Below are 14,964 nucleotides of genomic sequence, written 5' to 3'. Positions count from 1 at the left end.
GCAATACTGAATCGTCATATGAATTCCGTAAGTCAATTTGTTATGGCAAACACAGGTTGACTGAGTTTAAGATAATATTATATACTCTTACTACAGACCTTAATTCACGTGATCGTTATGATTCAGTTATAAGTACAGTCCCGATTATTATGTAGCAATAGGTTTGAATGGAATGACAACTCGTCCATGTGCCCAGGGAATGACGTCTAGGCCGCGATACTACTATGTGGAATAAGTTGCCTTACATTTAACCCCTTCCCTCTGTATAGTCTATTTTAAGACTGATGTGACGCTAGCATCTAATAACTAACTTGCAATTATTTTTATTCATTGAGTTATCTTTAGTGAAACTTCTTCAGTGCAGGATCTGGACCAGTTCGTCTCCACGGAGGATGGCTTCATTTACGTGTCGTTCGGGAGTACTGTGTCCACCAATGCTATCTCAGAGGATAAGAGGAAGAAGCTGGTGCACGTATTCGGAATGCTACCTCAGCGTGTGCTCTGGAAATGGGACTCGGACATCGCTGACCTTCCACCTAACATTAAGATATCCAAATGGCTGCCACAGCAAGATATTCTGGGTGAGTCATATGTCATTTCATGTGCAATTGAGGAAAAGCATTCCTTTAACAGTGTCCGCTTCCTTGGTGGGATGGGTAGCGTTTAGACCTTCAGTTCAAATGGCCCCAAATTCGATTCCCAGCCACGTCAGGGATTTTTGCCACCTCTGTTTAATGCCTCTTGTTCCCGTGGTGGTGGTGATGGGGTGGTGGTGCTTATTGTTTTAAAATGAGGTGCAACTGGGAAACAATCCTCTAACGCTTGTACAGGGAATGGGTGTTTTTTTTTTCAGTAGGCCTACATAGTTCTTCATATACTCACTACTCGCTACACTACAAATCACCACACAAACACTCAATACTGGATACTGTTCCGTATGTCCAATGCTAATGCTCCGGCCTAACTCAGAACTCAGATATGCTCAGTTCATACCATAAATATAGACAGAAAAAATGGAGAACATATGACTAATGAAACGGAAATGCGGTCAGGTGAAAAATAATAGCTACGAATAAACTCGGGCAAAGAGGTTTAATGCACAGACATGTACTGTTACAACAGATACACTAAACGATAAGAGAACGAATGCAAGTGCTACATTATTCAGATAACTGGCGAGTCGCTTTTCTAAGTTACGTCGGATGAATGCATATTCCATCCCCTTTCCGTGTAACGTCACGGTGCTTGTTCACGCTCAACTAGATTCCTTTCTAATTGAATGGGATGATAATTAACTTATAACACACAGCAATTTTATGTATAAATTATTATATCTCCAATATAACCCTGTTGGATTCGAACCACTTATTTTACACCTAAATTAGAAACACATGTAAAAATAAACTTGCATACTTGACGAAGACTGGTTGCTGGAACATGTGATAAAATATGCACATTTCATGCTGAGAATAAACACTGTGATGTCATTTTAGAAATCAATTATTCTAAAACTGAAATAGCTAAGATTCGCAAATTCTATCAACGTTGTGGTCACAATTAAAGTATCAAAATCCAAAATTACACTATTTAACCTCTCCTGTGGAAATATCACACGCGGCTATATGCAAATATCATGATGTCACATATCGGTATATTTCAGAACAAGTTCACTCCACAGCAGTAGGATTTTTTTTATAATGACATTCGAGTGTACACAGATAATAACTATGGACGTGTATGATAATAAATAACACATGTTTATAGTTTACGATATAGGTCACTCATTGGTAGCAATACACAATAACTGACACGTGGGGTAATACCCCGACGGAGAAACTCTATGAAGGGAGACCTCACACTCCTCTAAAAATCCGTAGCCTATTCAAGTCTAGGTCCTAACGCGACGATGGGGCACTTTAATAGACTGGGACACTAGTGACCTGATAATTCATACGTAACTACCAAAGCTTGTCGTTAACACATATAATTTGTAAAATCACTGGCCTTTATTTCATGACTCAAATATTTTTAACACAATGGCGCGACGATCCACACGCTGTATATGATACAGAGTATCTGTTTGTATGTTTACGATATCACCTACCCGAAATTACTCCTTTCGAAATGGCATTATGTCTGCAATATGATCTCAAGGAAAAGGTCGATTTAGCACAACATAAACACATATGGAAACGATCCAAATTTGTGCTTGCAGATCACGAATTTAGACAATTTCTCTGAATACTCCCACAATCGAATATAATTAATACTTTTTAATGATCTGAACACGCCACGGAGGACTTACGCTACGTCGGACATACCTCGACATCCCTACCGTGGAAATTCGACACTCATTAAATTTTCACCAATGAATTTATCATGTGAGGACTTGTTACAATTTACAATATCACTTAATACCATCTGGTGTCGATCTCAGATCCCATATGTTACCTACATACAAGTGATCACTATCGGGTTGCATGAAGAAATAAATACCGCAAAAACTTATAATGGATTATCAACATTCACTAACAATGTTGCACATTCTTGGTCACAAATTATCTACACACAATATATTTACATATGAGATACTCAGGCATCGAACGGGGTCTATCAAGAAGAAAAAAAGCAGAAGACAAGTCGTTCCCTGTACACGTGCTGTCGTCAAGATAGCGCACTGAAGCAGTCCCATATTTGAAGAGTATTTACTGGTATATCAATGTAGCCTCATTTCTTCTTCTTCTTCCAGGACACAGTAGTATCAGACTGTTCATAACCCAAGGAGGGGCTCTGAGCATGCAAGAAGCTATATTCCATGGTGTTCCCATTCTCGGTGTACCACTCGTAGCAGATCAGGAACCCAATACTCTTAGGGCCGTGGATGCTGGCATTGCTCTCAAGGTTGACCTGGAAGAATCGTCTGAGGAAGAAATTCATTCTGCGGTGACGGAACTCATCAACGATCCTAAGTAAGTTTGCAAATCAGTCTCGTGCTTTCCCTTATGTAAAATATTAGTTTACCTGAAATGAGTCTTACCAAAGAAAAAATAGAGTCCGCGTAACCTGAAATTGGTGGTGGGTGGTGGTGATTAAGGGGAAGCACAACTAGGCTTACCATTTCTTCCCCATTTCTACTGAACCTAGTTATTTTATAACTGCGATGTTGCATTCCGCGTTGCCACACATACATACACTGAAAAGATGTGCTGGCCAGTACAACATATTGCACTTATATTTCTAACTTGCATGTTGCGACGGGTTGGAATACTACCATTGTTCACATTGTCTTATAAAATCCACTGATCTTATAGATTTAGATTTTAGATTTATTTATTATTTTTCTTTAGATCTACAGTAATAATACCCATTTGATCCGTTATAAAGAAAAATAACAATGTCCAGCCTAAGCCAAAGTACATACTACTAACTTGGTGGACCCTACACAGGCGGAATACCGGGCAACCATGCAAGGTTCCACCCCTAGCTAAATCTGTTAAGCTGCCTCTAACATGGACGGATGACCGGCTCACATGCTAGGGCACCCCCTATCTCTAAATTAAGCCTATAACTAATTACAACATTAAATCTATACTAATCTATCTTAAGCTGCCTCTAACATGGACGGATGACCAGCTCACATGCTAGGGCACCCCCTACATCTGAATTAAGCCTATAACTAATTACAACATTAAATCTATACTAATTCTATCCTAGTACCTCTTATCATTAACTAATAAATCAAAACCAATACTGTCTCAATACACATAAATACACCTTCACTTGCATAAATACCCTCTAAACTTCGCTATCTTTCCTAATATCCATAAATACACCTTCACTTGAAAAAATACCCTCTAAACTTCGCTATCTCTTTTAATATCCATCCATCGAACTCAACAATCATTCACTTCATTTCCATGCCACATATCATTACATATCTACCTCTTATCATAAAGACACCTTTACTAGAATAAATACCCACTAAACTTCGCTATCTTTCTTATCATCCATTCGCCACCATGCCCCTGCTGAACATACACACAAACCTTTGCACATTCCATTCCTCCTACATTTCCTCTACTTGTCTCTCTCAGGGTTGCTGATTCCGTGCTTCAGCGGTATTATGAATGTCACAGACCCCATACACGCTAACCTTAGCACATTCCATTCCTACTACATTTCCTCTACTTGACTCCCTCGTGCTTGCTGATTCCATACTTCCGTTACACTCACATTCTGCTAATACGTACTTTAACCATTACAATGCCCTTCGAACTCAACAATCCATCCATCTTATATCTCAAGACACCATTATATGAATAAGTGCCATACAATTACAGTACACTTAAAAACACCTTATCACCTCGCTACCTCTCTTATCATTCATCCATCATATATCTATTATCATCACCTTTCATATTTAACACTTCAATTCCAGTAGATACCATCCAACCTCCTTTATATCTCCAAACTCGTAACAATTACACTACACATATAGACATCATTACTTGAGTAAGTACCATCTAAACTTCGCTACCTCTCTTATCATCCATCCATCTAAACTCTGATCCAACTTCTAAACATCAATACATATCTACCTCTTATCATTCTTCACTTGAATAAATACCCTCTAAGCTTCACTACCTCTCTTATCATCCATCCATCGCACTCCACAATCATTCTCTTCAATTCCATACCACACATCCTTACATATATACCTCTTATCATTAACTAATAAATCACTCACCAATACGATCTCCGTCATGCCATCACTTGAATAAATACCATACACTTGGTCTATCCATCTTCTACCTAAAGACACCATCACTTCAATTACAATTATACTACAGATACAGGCCCCATTACTTGAGTAAATACACACATACAAACACCACCATAACTACGCTTCTGTCCTCCATCATAGGCAAACTATGTTACTTACTACTGTTACTTGACTTTTTACTTCTCGTAATTATTCCTTCCATTTTTCCTTTTTTGTCCCATAGGTCCTTCAAACTCAAGCTTCTCCCTTTGATCACGGCACTTCTTACTTCTGCTTCCTCCCTCAAACCATTATTCTCGCTCCGATTCTGTCCGCTTGTCTTCCCCTGTGGTTCTTTTTCTTCCCTCGCGCAGACTTCCGACACTAATTCGTCCATTAAATTCCTGACTACTTCCATCCTTCTTGCATTTACTTTTTCTTCAGCTCTTTTCATGATCTCTTCCCAGGAACCCCATCTACTCAGTGTTCCTTCATTTACAGTATGTACATCAGCCCTGGTAGTTTCTTCTTGCCTCGAACTGTCAGCCCTGCTAGTTTCTTCTTGCCTCAAACTCTCATCCATTAATTTCAGTTTCGATATTGTCCACTTACGGGTCCAATACCTGTCGCTCACCACAAGTATCTGACCACTAATATACGCTTTCAATCCCTGAATTTTTGCTTTCACAAGATGTTTCTTAAGAATTTTAAAATTTCTACTCTCTTCTCTTCCGAAATCTCTCTTAATTCTAATGTTCTCACACTGTAGATTACCAGCGTTCCTTATCACTATGTCTGCCATCAATGAAGATAGCAGCGACACTTTTATGGGCCTGTGCCCTTCCACCTTGCCAACTCTCTCCACATTGTCTATATCTACCTCACTGAAATTTATTTTCATTTTTTTTTTGTATAACATCTACCACTTTGTAAATAATGTCCACTTTAGATTCTGCCTTGTCTTCCTCCACCCCATAAATAAATATGGATTTCTTCTTGCGCTCCTGTCTGCAGAATTCGATTTCTTTCTTCAGGTTTACCATCTCTTCATCCATATTTTTTATTTTCTCTCTTAGTGACACCAGTTCTTTCTCGCTGCCTTCTATCATCGCCTTCGTATTCTTCATATAATCCTGGATCCACTGTCTCGTCTTTTCTTGCTCCTGGCCTTGTTCTTGAAGCATTTTCTTTAATTGTTCAAACGGACATACCTCCTGTATTACTTCTCTTACTACTTTCCTCATAACCTCTACGTCTACCCAATTCATCGTATCTATCTCCTTGCCGACCGCTTGACCTTACCGCTTCCTCACTCTTAATCCACTCCACTCAGCAGGCGCACGCCACACGACACGTCCGTCCTCCTCACTGGCTTAAGCTAGACTGCACTGATCTTATATTTATGATTAATTTATGAATACTTTGTTTTACTTTACAATTGTAGGCCTATTAAGACAACATCAGGTAAGTGCAATAGTGTCATGTTTTTGCTGGCCAGACCTGTATTTAAACCGCGAGTGGTCGCTATATGAGATTTTCTCTCACATTATTTTTTATTGTGATATTACTTCACAGTGATGAAAGGGAGGTGACTCTTCCCTCTTCTAGCTGAGTTTATAACTGTCTTGAGTAGAGCGATTCACATTTGAAGGGTAAGCACCCCCTCCCGTAGTCAGAACAAAGGTTACTATGTGTCCGTGCGCGCTCCGTGAGAGTTTCTCTCATCGCGCGACTAACGGCATTGGTGTTACGTTGAAGTGGAGCGGGAAACTACTCCTGTTGTACGCGTTACTATTTGTATTATGAGGACTTCTTGTTTTTGAAAATGTTATTGTGTTCAGAAACCTTGCTTTGTACGTAAATACTACTAGATATAATGCATGTGTGAAGTTTTGTTTACTTCAGAACGGAAGTTATTTTTATGTACATTGCATATGTTATTTTAAGTAGTAATTTGTGTCTTTAATAAACAGCTAATCATTTCATTTTTATGTCCGGATCCATGACTAAATGGTTAGCGTGCTGGCCTTTGGTCACAGGGGTCCCGGGTTCGATTCCCGGAAGGGTTAGGAATGTTAACTACAAATGGTTAATTTCACTGGCACGGGGGCATGGTGTATGTGTCGTCTTCATCATCATTCCATCCTCATCACGGTGCGCAGGTCGCCTACGGGAGTCAAATCAAAAGACCTGCATCGGGCGAGCCGAACTTGTCCTCGGACACTCCCGGCACTAAAAGCCATATGCCATTTCATTTTTTTTATTTCAATAAGGTAGTACTTGAGTTTCATTTCAACAGTAAATTACAGCCTTACGCTCCACAAAACTGTGAAAAATGTCATACTACTTTAATGTGAGAGAAAGTCTCACGCGCGACCACTCACGTTACATTTCGGCTAGCGACCACTCGCTAGAGTAAATGTCTTACTTTCGTTGATCTGTCGCAGTCATATCCTTGACTTTGACGATATGAAAGTTATTGAGGTATGAGCGATGCTGGTAATTTCATTCATTACGAAGCCAGTCTCTGGTGTGAATGGTGTTCAAATGTCGCTCATCTATATACTACAGATATGTGCATAAGTACTCATACAGTAAAATATTTTACAGTAAGCGACTTATAAGTCGATTAATATCTCCTGTGCGCACTCTCTTCTCCTTGGGCATGAGATTTCTCGCAATACTACAGATCAGCCAAGACCGTATTTGTGTGTGGAAACGAGCAATGTTTACGTTGTAATGTCCAGTTCTTCCCGGACAGAAGTATTCAAGGAAACAACTGTCCGTCACACTCAGTCTCCTTCAGGCGTTGACTGTAAATTAACGAGCTGTATTGAGTGACTGGCGGGATACAAGTGGTTCAGATGGGTCCCAAAGGAAAGGAAATGAGGCGGCGGATTGTCTCATTAACTCGTGAAGGGAAGTCGTACTCCAAAATTTGCAAACATCGTTGGGAGGAGTCTTTCGACTGTGCAGAGTGTAAATAAGCGATTCAACGAAAGGGAGTTGTTAATACACAAAGAAAGAGTTGGTCGCCCACAAAAAATGTCAACAAGGGAAACAAGGCACTTGATGCAAGTAGTCTATAAGGACAGAACATCTACATCTTGTGTGGAAAATATTGGGGTAGGGTAATCAATATTTGGGGCTAAGAACGGAAGATTAAAGGAATAAAGTAAATTAGAGACGGGAAACCACAAATCTCACAAAACAATTACATTGTTATTCAATAATTAATCAGAAAATGCCAAAAAGTGAATTTAACAAGTTTGAAAAGAGAGACATAATCTCAAAATAGTGGTAATAATTAATGCATAATTTATTTTTGATAAATTAGAAGAATTAACATCAATATTTAAAATGGTTAAACTTACAAAAATACAAAGAGAGTGACAAAAGTGCTAGACATAGAACTTAAAGGGCCATCGATTGGCGCAGAAAGAGCTAGACCAAAGTCTAGGACATCTATAAAGCAGGTTAAAGCTGTATCAAGATAGGCTATGCTACGTGAAACCAACCCATAGGTTTAGTTAATGGAAAACATGACAAGAAGGCACAGCCTTGATACATTAGTTATATAGTCGTTGATAGATTTCAATACAAGCAAGAGATAAAAAGAGATTTTGTCCTACGATACTGTAAAATGGCTAGGTGTCAAACTTGTGAGCAAGAATGTAGAGTGGGAGTACTGAAGGATAAAGCTTCTGTAGATAAAGGCGTCATAGGAAGGTTTATGATAATTTCATTAAAACCGGGCGAGTTGGCCGTGCGCGTAGAGGCGTGCGGCTGTGAGCTTGCATCCGGGAGATAGTAGGTTCGAATCCCACTATCAGCAGCCCTGAAAATGGTTTTCCGTGGTTTCCCATTTTCACACCAGGCAAATGCTGGGGCTGTACCTTAATTAAGGCCACGGCCGCTTCCTTCCAACTCCTAGGCATTTCCTATCCCATCGTCGCCATAAGACCTATCTGTGTCGGTGCGACGTAAAGCCCCTAGGAAAAAAAATTTCATTAAAACTCTGTTAAATGCACAGTTCCAAAAATATTGAATACTTAATATTCGCAGGCAGTACAATTTTCAAATACGTGACCTTTTAAATTTTCTGAAGTTCCCGAAGAATATTCTGTAAAACTTGCTCCACAAAAGATACTTCTGAATGTTGAAAAGTAAAATCGTGCACTTCGTGGCAGGCCTACGCAATTAACTTAAGCATAATTCTTATGACGAATTCATGTCCAGTCCAAGGAGACGAAGCTTCAGCGGAAAACTTAAAGACAAGCCACATAGAGTGGCGTTCGGGCTCAAACCAGGAGCCAGTTCTAGTAACTGGAACTAGTGGTTTCTGCCAGGAAGGCGAGTCCTTTAATTTGGAGAAACCGGGTGAGGGTTCACTGGTAAACAGTAGAGCTGAAAGGAACTAGGAGTCAGCATTACACAAAAAGAGTGAGAATAAAAATACAAAATTCAAGAAAATTAAATATATGCCTTAAAAGAATAGTAGCATGAAAATTTAGGAAAATAACTATAAGGAAGTACATATCTATGTAGCCTCTTTTTTATTGACAACATACTATATTACAATACATATAATGCAAATACCATTATACTTCAAAACTGAGATTCGGAAACAACAAACACATGCAGTCTGTGATTCAAAGACTAGGTGGGGTAAAATGATATCTGACACAATATACTGTACAATAATTGGGATTGTTACGATTTTTGGTGGATCAGCAGAGGTGAAAGAAGGTGAGGGCTGGAATGGGTCTAACTACAAGTTCGAAAGATGAATTAAAATTTCAACAAGGTTATATTTTCAAAACTTAACAATGGTAGCATAGAATTCTGAGCGTACAACAAATAACAACAGTTAAATCAGGTACACAGTAACTATACGAATTCTGGGCTACAAGCCCCAAAGTCTGAGCTCCCAGCTCACACCCACAATTTAACAAAGGGCAGAAAAACCCCTTCATTACATGGAGCTCTTGCTCCCGCTTAATAATGTCAGGCCTCCTAGAGGCACCTTCCAAAATACCAGAAAGAGCTGACCTGCTCTCGATTTTTTACAAGCCTTATCAAAGGCCACAACAACCCTTACTCCTAACTGCCCTCAAGGCATACATACAGTGAAACAGGGGTATCTAATACCCAACCTACAGGGCCTTTGCATGAAGAAACAAAACATCAGGATGAGTTACTGGCCCAAAATACAGAAGGAACTGGAAGCGTGAACTTGCACTCCAAAATACACCTTTAAAACCTAAGTGGCTCTAGGCCGATACACAGGGGCTAATCCCAAGCTAGGGAGGTGACCCGTATGAGAAAACTTTGATACATTAAAGAAGAGAAGAACGGTTATGAAAACGTAGTCACCTGCATTTCAAAATGAAAGGGAACTCGAGAGAGTAAAGCACTCTCTATCCCCGACTTAAAGTTCAAGAAAACAGAAGTTTAGCAAGAAAAAGGGTTTACATGTTTAGTTGTTTACATATTAAAGGTTTCGAACCATCCCCGAGAGTTACACTGCTGAACCAGCAAGAAATAAAGATGTTAAAAGGCCATTACCTTGTAGAAGAGCTGCTGCTTGAAGAAAGAGGCGCTTCCCGCCCCCTGCTACATATCCACACACAGAGTAAGATGTTATACGAGTGGCACCGAGACAAGAAAATCAGCAGTTTTTATATCCTCGTGGAAAATTCGAGACCTTTCAGGAATGAGTAGACACACCTCCTCAATTTTATTGGGTCGCTAAAAGTTATACATCAACATCGAAGAAGAAAGACACTATTGGTCAGAAATTAATTAAAGAAATTTGGGAGTTGCTGAGTTCAAAACTGGCGGACAGAAAGATTAATATTGCCAACCCCAAAAATAAAAGAACAAAATTTAGTAAAGACAAAACTTAAGAATACAAAATGTCTTCAAGAGAGTTCATTCCATTGCGTCAGAGTGTATTACCATAGTTTTTTTGGTAGAGACATCTGTTAGAGAATGTTCACACTTCTTGATCAATGAAGAACAAAAGCAAATCAAAAACACTCAGTGACCTCTTCTGATAACTAGTAGAGTTAGTTCAGTGGTTAAAGTTCCGGGTTTCTCCAGTAGAGACGTTTCAATTGGCGCAAGATTTGAACTTGCGTCGCGTAGAGGTGTACCGCCCGGTACAGGGATAAATAAGCAAAAATATCCATCAAATACACACAGCCTTGTATACTAATCCCAAGATACCAAACAACCAGGCGTCACAGCAATAGGAGCTAAAAGAATTAATGACTAACACAATCTAAATAACATAGGGACTTGTTTACAACTGTTTAAGGTCGCTTATTAAATGACACTTCTTGTGACAGAGATGAGAAATTTTATAGTAGGAACTATTAACACAAGTGCGTTTTTAGATGACTACTACAAGTTTATTAATATACTCCCCAATATATCGCTTCTTCTGGGGGGATGCGAGGGCGTTGTGTACACGATACTGATGTCTGCAAATAACTCTTGTTGGGTGTATGGTCTCTTGGCTTATAACACACAATGTACATAACTGCCTAATAGGAGCACTATGGTATTATTTAGCTGAGCTGATCTCAAACTAAAGGTAGGTCTAATAATCCACTCAGAGGCAATGTAGATCTGGGGCTGATTTATGACACATTTAAGTTTCACTTTGAAGTCAATCCACACCTGTTATGTAACGTCACATTGCGTCAGTCTATGCTGAATTGTATCCCTAGGAGCTCGGCAAAACCCACAGGCGTCGTTTTCCTGCATATGGATCCGTTGGAGGTTGCTATTTGTAAGAATGATATCATGAATTACCTTATACCAAGTATCACATATTGTTGGAGGGAGAATGCGATTTTTAGATGTTCCTCCAGACTCGAGACCAGTTTATTCACATCGCTGTCCGAAACTATTTTCGGGGCTTGATACTGCTGTGTAAGTATATACTTATAAAGTTTCTTCGTTGTTATTTCTGGAAATAAGAGGAGATCATGTGGAACGTAGCTCATCTCACAGCGCATATACCGTGCATGTGGTGCGTGGTGGTGGATATCATAAAATGCTGGCGGGTTCTTAATCTCTTCAGGGTTACACATTTCCAGAAATAAGTCGTTGGAGCGACGATTTCCTGCTGCTTGCATCATTCTGAGATTCCGTAACAAGAAGAGCACTTTACTTTTAAGCTGTACATCAATAAGACCAAGACCTCCTTCCGATGTAGCTAACATGAGTGTAGATCTTACGATGAGGAAATGTGATCCTTGCCAGAGATACCAGCCTACTGCTGAAGCTATACGGATACCAACTACTCTTGGCATTGGTAAAATTTGGCTTAAATACCAGATTTTACTTAGACCATACATATTGCCATATTGCACCCGTTGTTGTAACACCATGAATTTATATTTAACCTGTTGCAGGATACTTTTCACAGATGCAAGTGCAAGGGACCAATTTTTCTGTATCATCTGATGGATGCTATTAGAGAACAGGATACCAAGTATCTTAATCTCATCAGTGATCTTGATCCACGAGGGAACATTTCCGGGGGCCCTGCTTCGATGCCCTATCCGCATAGTTTTAGTTTTCTGGAAGTTGAGATGTGCGCCGGAATATTGTCCATAAGTGTCTAGCTCGGTGAAAAGACGCTGGTAGTCAGCATTGCGATCCATAAGTAATGTGACATCGTCAGCGTACGCAAAGATGTCGATCATACCGGGGGTAAGGTGCGTGATGCATTGGTAATAAAGGGTTCCAAGGAGAGCACAAAAAGCATCATTGATAAGGGACAACCTTGCCGTACCCCTCGTTTAATTGTGATAGGGTTTGAAAGATAACCGTTCACAGTAATTTTAGAAGAGCTGTCAGTCAGTATCTTACCTATCAGAGTTGTAAAAGGCATAGTGAATCCTAATGCTTTGAACACTTCGATCAGATAACCATTGTTGACTCTATCAAATGCGTGATCAAAGTCCAAGGAGATCAGCTGTCTCCGTTTATTCTCTACGAATGACCTACTAATCATATCGCGAATGGCACAGACAGTGTTCAAAATGCTTCTACCCTGAACAGCTCCTGATTGTTGGCTGGATGTTACATCTTCTAAGAAATTATTGAGCCGTTGTTTCAAGCATCGAGTGAGTAATTTGTAATCAAAGTTGAGGAGTGTGATAGTTCTAAAGTCGGCTGTTGTCGTTGGTTTCCTTTCTTTGGGATTAGAACTATTTGACCTTCCTTCATTTCGATGTTCCATCCAGGTTGCAGGGCGGTGTTGAGTATCAGCACAATTTCGTCTTTTATGATTGGCCAGAGCTGTACATAGAATTCCTTCCCCAGTCCATGTATTCCTGGTGATTTATGTGACGCGCTCTGCTTGATTGCTCGATATATTTCGTCTTCCGTTAACTCAGCCGTCAGACTGCCTTGGTCACGGTGCTGAATCCTTCCAAGTATTCCATCGAAAAACGTGTGTCGGTGATCAATATGTGTTATTCGCCTCCTCCATACAAGTCTGGAAAGAAGTTTTCAAGTATTTCTTGATCCGTGGGTGGTCTTGAACAATTTGTCCGTCCTGGGTAGTAAGCTGATGGATATATTTTTGTCGACCCCTGCGACATTCTCGAAGTAAGTGACATATGGAAGGAGCCGCGTCACTGTTATAATGTTTATCTCGAGCGCGAATTTTCAAACCTTCTTGGTATCTTTTGTGCAGTGTTAAAAGCTGAGCTCGTATCTGCTTGATTCGCTGGTACGTTTTCGGGTTGGCAGGATCTTCAGTATAGAGCTGATGTAAAAATCTGTAATAAAAGTCCGTAGTATGATTGAGCAGCCGGTGACGTTTGGAACTGTATGCCTTCAATTATCATATTGTTCGAGGTTTGTTGTTGTGTACATATTGCAGTTGGTGTGGCAACCAGGCTGACTGGTGTCGGCGAAACGACAGTGGAGTGGCTAAGTGAATCATCCGTGTGTTGTTGTTCTGCCGCTTGTGGTTGGACTGGGACAGGGTTTTCTACGTATACTATGCTTGTAGACATCCTCCCTGACTCGAGTGCATCCGGTGAGTCACTGTTACAGTCTATATTGGCAACTATCTCACTGAGGAGTCTAGGCCCGGATTTATTGCCATTCTCACCTCGCCTTACAGGACAGTCTTGTCTAAAATGATCTGTAACATTGCAGAAAAAAACAGGATTTCGGTTGCCCGTCGTATACTACCTGCGCCCTGTAGCCCTCTACAGAGACAATGGGAGGTATGGCAATTTTTAGATCTATACGCATGGCCCTAATTCCACTGTATATATTATAAATATAGGTTGAGGACCACCTCTCATTCCAGATTTCCCTTACCTTTCCATACTTGCTAAAGAAAGACAGTATTCTTTCATTTGGCGTTTCTTTGGGGAGGTTCATGATTCTCACTAATTTGCTATCCACGTCTGCACATGTTATCACCACATCAGATAGAGGGCCATTAAATTTTCGTACCTGTGAGTGTGCATTGGTCGTGAGTAAGATCTTCTCCATTAACAGTTTACTGGTTAACTTGATGTAGACTGCCGTTTCCAAATTGTCAAGTTGTATGGCCTCCAGTTGGTCGTCATTTAATTTTAAACTTTGCTGGATCCACTCGTGTATTTCCGCAGGTCCAGGTTTATTGGCCTTATCGGGGAAAGCACATTTAATTGTATTTTTCCTGATGTCGTTTGTTGCCATATTCACTTTACGTTATTACACTAGAGAATAATAGAACACCACACGTCACACGCAATGAGGCAGAGTCGCGCGAACCATCCTCTGCCACAGCTCAAGGCGACAGCCTCTCACCGCTGGGTTCCGTGGTTCCGTGCTAGACCAAGCGGAGGCGGGACAGGGTACTCCGGTTTTTCCTGTTATCATTCATTCCAACAACATTCTCCTTTACACTTTCATTTCATCTTTCAGTCATTAATCATTCCCCCGGAGCAGTGCGACAGGCTTCGGCAGCTGGCACAATTGCTATCCTCGCCGCAAGATAGGGGCTTCATTCATTCCATCCCTGACCCGGTCACTGACTGGAAAACAGGTTGTAGGTTTTCAAATACATATCTGTATAATAATAAAAGGAAGGGTCTGTCTGTCTGTCTGTCTGTCTGTCTGTGTATGTGTGCGCGATACTCAGCCAAATCTACGGCACGCAGAGATCTCAAATTTTG

At 40.3% G+C, this 14,964-nt stretch overlaps 1 protein-coding gene across 2 annotated transcripts in view; it reads left to right on the top strand.

Moving 5' to 3' along the window:
• Positions 1 to 14,964, top strand: part of LOC136874735 (UDP-glycosyltransferase UGT5) — a 115,327-nt gene that overhangs the window by 83,828 nt on the left and 16,535 nt on the right. For both annotated transcript variants that reach the window (XM_067148403.2, XM_067148402.2), the window contains 2 exons: positions 365 to 581; positions 2,750 to 2,969. In XM_067148403.2, the coding sequence (XP_067004504.2) occupies positions 365 to 581; positions 2,750 to 2,969 (437 nt within the window). The remainder of the gene's footprint in view (positions 1 to 364; positions 582 to 2,749; positions 2,970 to 14,964) is intronic.

Source organism: Anabrus simplex, chromosome 5 (genome assembly GCF_040414725.1).
Source record: "Anabrus simplex isolate iqAnaSimp1 chromosome 5, ASM4041472v1, whole genome shotgun sequence".
NCBI lineage: Eukaryota > Metazoa > Arthropoda > Insecta > Orthoptera > Tettigoniidae > Anabrus > Anabrus simplex.
This window is presented reverse-complemented; position numbering and strand designations above follow the sequence as displayed.